The sequence below is a fragment of the Orycteropus afer genome, unplaced genomic scaffold, assembly GCF_000298275.1.
Source record: "Orycteropus afer afer isolate SDZICR_OR568_19922 unplaced genomic scaffold, OryAfe1.0 scaffold00001, whole genome shotgun sequence".
In the NCBI taxonomy this organism is placed as follows: domain Eukaryota; kingdom Metazoa; phylum Chordata; class Mammalia; order Tubulidentata; family Orycteropodidae; genus Orycteropus; species Orycteropus afer.
This window is the reverse complement of record NW_006921588.1, coordinates 32,297,648-32,301,131: the sequence shown is the minus strand read 5'-3', so window position 1 is coordinate 32,301,131 and position 3,484 is coordinate 32,297,648. Positions and strand designations below refer to the sequence as shown.

Below are 3,484 nucleotides of genomic sequence, written 5' to 3'. Positions count from 1 at the left end.
CTCGACAGCACATAACAACAACAACAACAACATCACTACGGAAGTAGGATTGTCCAACCTTCCTTCCGAGGAGTGGCTGGTGGGTTTGAACCGCCAGCCCTCTGGTTAGCAGTCAAGTGCTTTAGCCACTATGCTACCAGAGCTCCTTTTTTTTCTAACTAGATCACAGAAATACATTTTCTGCCTGTGTCCAAGTGTATGAATTGCAGTCATTTACATGAACTACTTGCCATTTATACCCAATTACCAGGCAGGCAGTAATGATTCTGTACATCACAAAATGTGCTAGATTAACCTAATTGTTAATTAGTTTAGTGGATGAAACACTAAACTCAGCTCATGCATATTCAGCCTTCATAGTTTGCTGCTCAGAAATATAGCCAAGAATTCACCATTACAAGAGAGAGAAAGAGAACAATGATTATATTATTCAAGGACATCTCTCATTTTCCCAAAGAAAAATTTCTAAAAGGTAAGCAGAGGCTTATAGGAAGAGGTTAGGAATGAAAGGAACAAGAAATCACTTTTAATGATTATTATAAGTGTTAGAAACACATAGTGTGCCATATCTGCACATAGTAAATACTCAAGAAATATCAGTTAAAGGATGAATTATTTATAGATTTATAGATGGTATAGAGTAAACCACAAGCCAACTGACAAGAAACTTAAAAATTAGAACCATACAACTGGATTCTTTCTAGAAAAGAATTGTTGTTGTTATTAGTTGCCATCAGGTCGCTCCAACTCATGGCAACTCCATGTGTGCATAGTAGAACTGCCCCGGGGGCTTTCAAGGTTGTGACCTTTTGGGAGCAGATCACCAGGCTTCTCTTGTAGGCACCTCTGGGGTGGTTTGAACCACCAAGCACTTAACCATTTACACTACCCAGGGACTCCTAGAAAAGACTTAAAAGGACATTTTTTAAAATTTTTAATTAAATGTTCTTATCAGAATTGTGTATTATTTCATTCCCAATTTATAAATTAATTTTTCTCTCTGAAACAGCATGTCACGAAAGGGAATGGAAGATTGGAAGAGCATGGAAGGTCTGATTGGGAAGTGCCATTCAGCTGAGCATCTGAACAACATTAGGAGTCCAGCTGTGTAAAGAGAGGGAGCTATAACCTAAGAAGTAAAGGCCTTGGGATGAGGAGCAGGATGAAATGCTTTTCCCTCACCCCAGCCATACTCCATACTAAACTGTAAATCCCTCAGGGCAAAGAGCAAGTTTTCATTTGATTTGGTTTTTGGTTGCAATTGAATCTCCTGCATTTCCTATGGGGCTGGTGTATAGTATATTCATTTATTGAATGAATAACAGAAAGGACACTGAAAACTCAAGTAGCCATTGCACTATGCAGTTTGAGCTGTTATAGTACAACTGAGTGATAAAATATATTTGTATTACCTGTTCAGTTGGGGATATTATTGACTTGGTATTTCAGTAACTCATTATATTTTACAGATATGGCCATTAATACATATCTTGTCCTATTTTAAGCTCAACTATATGAGCTGTTAATTTTCAGCTGACAGATCACTGACTTTTCATTTTCATGGTATATTATCTTTTGGGCTGTAGTCAGAAATTCATTACTTTATAGCTATAAAATCTTACGCTAATTGGAAACCATTAAATTGCTGGTCCCATCAATTTAAATACTCAGCATCTCTTTACTATAAAACGCATAATTATTGCTTGCTTCTGCAGATGGATGCTATTAAATCATTAATGCTTTCCTCCCTCAGACACCAAAGGAATAAACAAAATGTCTTATCAGTGGACTTTTCTGAGATACCAGCAGAAAATGTCATGGGTAGGTCATCAAGATGGAAGTACCTGGATCATGGTTCCTGCTGTGTATTCTCCTTCATCCAGAACCAGTTGGGAGCCGTACCAAAATGACAGTGCATAACAAAGGAGGACGAGGCACCAGAAGTACCCTGTAAAGAATCCCATCACGATCCCTTTCCTAATTCCCCATTTCTGGGCAAACACAAGATTTTTCTCATACCTGTGAAGAGAAAATATTTGTGTCTATTTCAGAAGCAACAGCTCAGTTTATAATGTTTAAAACGCAATGCAGGGTTTTTTTTTTTCAATGATTATAAAACCATCCCAAACACAGAGCAGTTTCAGGGATGAAAACTACTATCTAATCTCTTTGTGATTATTTAAAGCTTGTTTCAACCTGGCAATGGAATGCATTGAAGGGATGATACCTTACAAAGTCTCATAGCTAATTATTGTGTGGATGAGTAACATCAGGGTAAGCTTTATCCCAAGAGAAAAGAATTTTCAACACATTTTTTTGGGGGGAGATGTCTTTCATACTTTATGGTTTAGAACACACCATGCATTAGTAGAACATCAAACATAATGAAACATTATGAGAAGCTAACATTTTCCTGCTCTGAAAACATTCCTTTGAGAAAAATTCACTGTATTCCATAAAGGTAAAAGTCCTTGAAAATGAGAACTTGTACCACAGAGTAAAATCCTCCCAAATCTGTGTGGTGATTACTGCCCTTTCTACTGAAATCTAAGATATCAGCAAAGTTCATTTAGATAGAAGGCTTTATAGAGTACCTAATTTTTGCCCTTTAAAAACTGGAGATACAAACAAACAAACAAAAATCCTCAAATCATATCTAGTTTTTCCAGCAACTCTTCATCAACACAAATGTTTTGACATGAGAGATCTAGTATTATTTGTACTTGAATTGTTTCTTCAAGTCAACTGGCATGCTTTCTGTCAGAAAATGATGCAACTGCCTCCAAATAAACAAGTCAGGTGATTTGAGCGCTTTGCCCTAAGATTTAGAACTAGTGTTTGTACCAGTTCATCTACATAAACTCATCCATCTGCTCTGTGACCAAGGTGCTATGTTGCAAGATAACTGGTACCGGGTTCAGTCAACAGTCATGGGACACAACCAAAGCTACATGGAGATGTATCTCAAAGACTGTTTTAGCCACTGTTGAATCCTATCCAACAGAATGAAATGCTGCCCAGGCTTGAGCCATCACTGGGCCCAGTTGGAGCTTGAACTGTTGTGATCCACAGGGTTTCTTCACTGGCTGGTTTTTGGAAGTATATCACCAGGTTTTTCTTCCAAGTTCATCTTAGACTGGAAGTACTGCCGAAACCTCTTTGGTATCATAGCAACCTATAAGCCTCCACTGACAGATAGTGAGGATGTTTGAGGTACATTGGCTGGGAATTGAACTCAGATCTTCATGAAAGTTGAGAACTCTACCACTGAACTACAAATGGAACCTAAGGACTCACCAAAAAAAAAAAAAAAAAAAAACTCACTGCCATAGAGTTGGATCTGACTCATAGCGACCCCTCCTTGGGTTGCTGAGGCGGTATCTCTACAGAACTACCTAAATGTTGGTAGTTCAAACCCACTTGGTGCCATAAAATACCTGGTGATTTCCTCTGGTGAAGGCTCCAAAAAAAAAAAAAAAAACAA

At 37.9% G+C, this 3,484-nt stretch overlaps 1 protein-coding gene across 1 annotated transcript in view; it reads right to left on the bottom strand.

The window, feature by feature from the left end:
- ABCB11 (ATP binding cassette subfamily B member 11) overlaps positions 1-3,484 on the bottom strand; it is a 99,396-nt gene that overhangs the window by 65,084 nt on the left and 30,828 nt on the right. Inside the window, exon 9 of the mRNA XM_007945836.1 lies at positions 1,845-2,019. Within this exon, the coding sequence (XP_007944027.1) occupies positions 1,845-2,019 (175 nt within the window). The remainder of the gene's footprint in view (positions 1-1,844; positions 2,020-3,484) is intronic.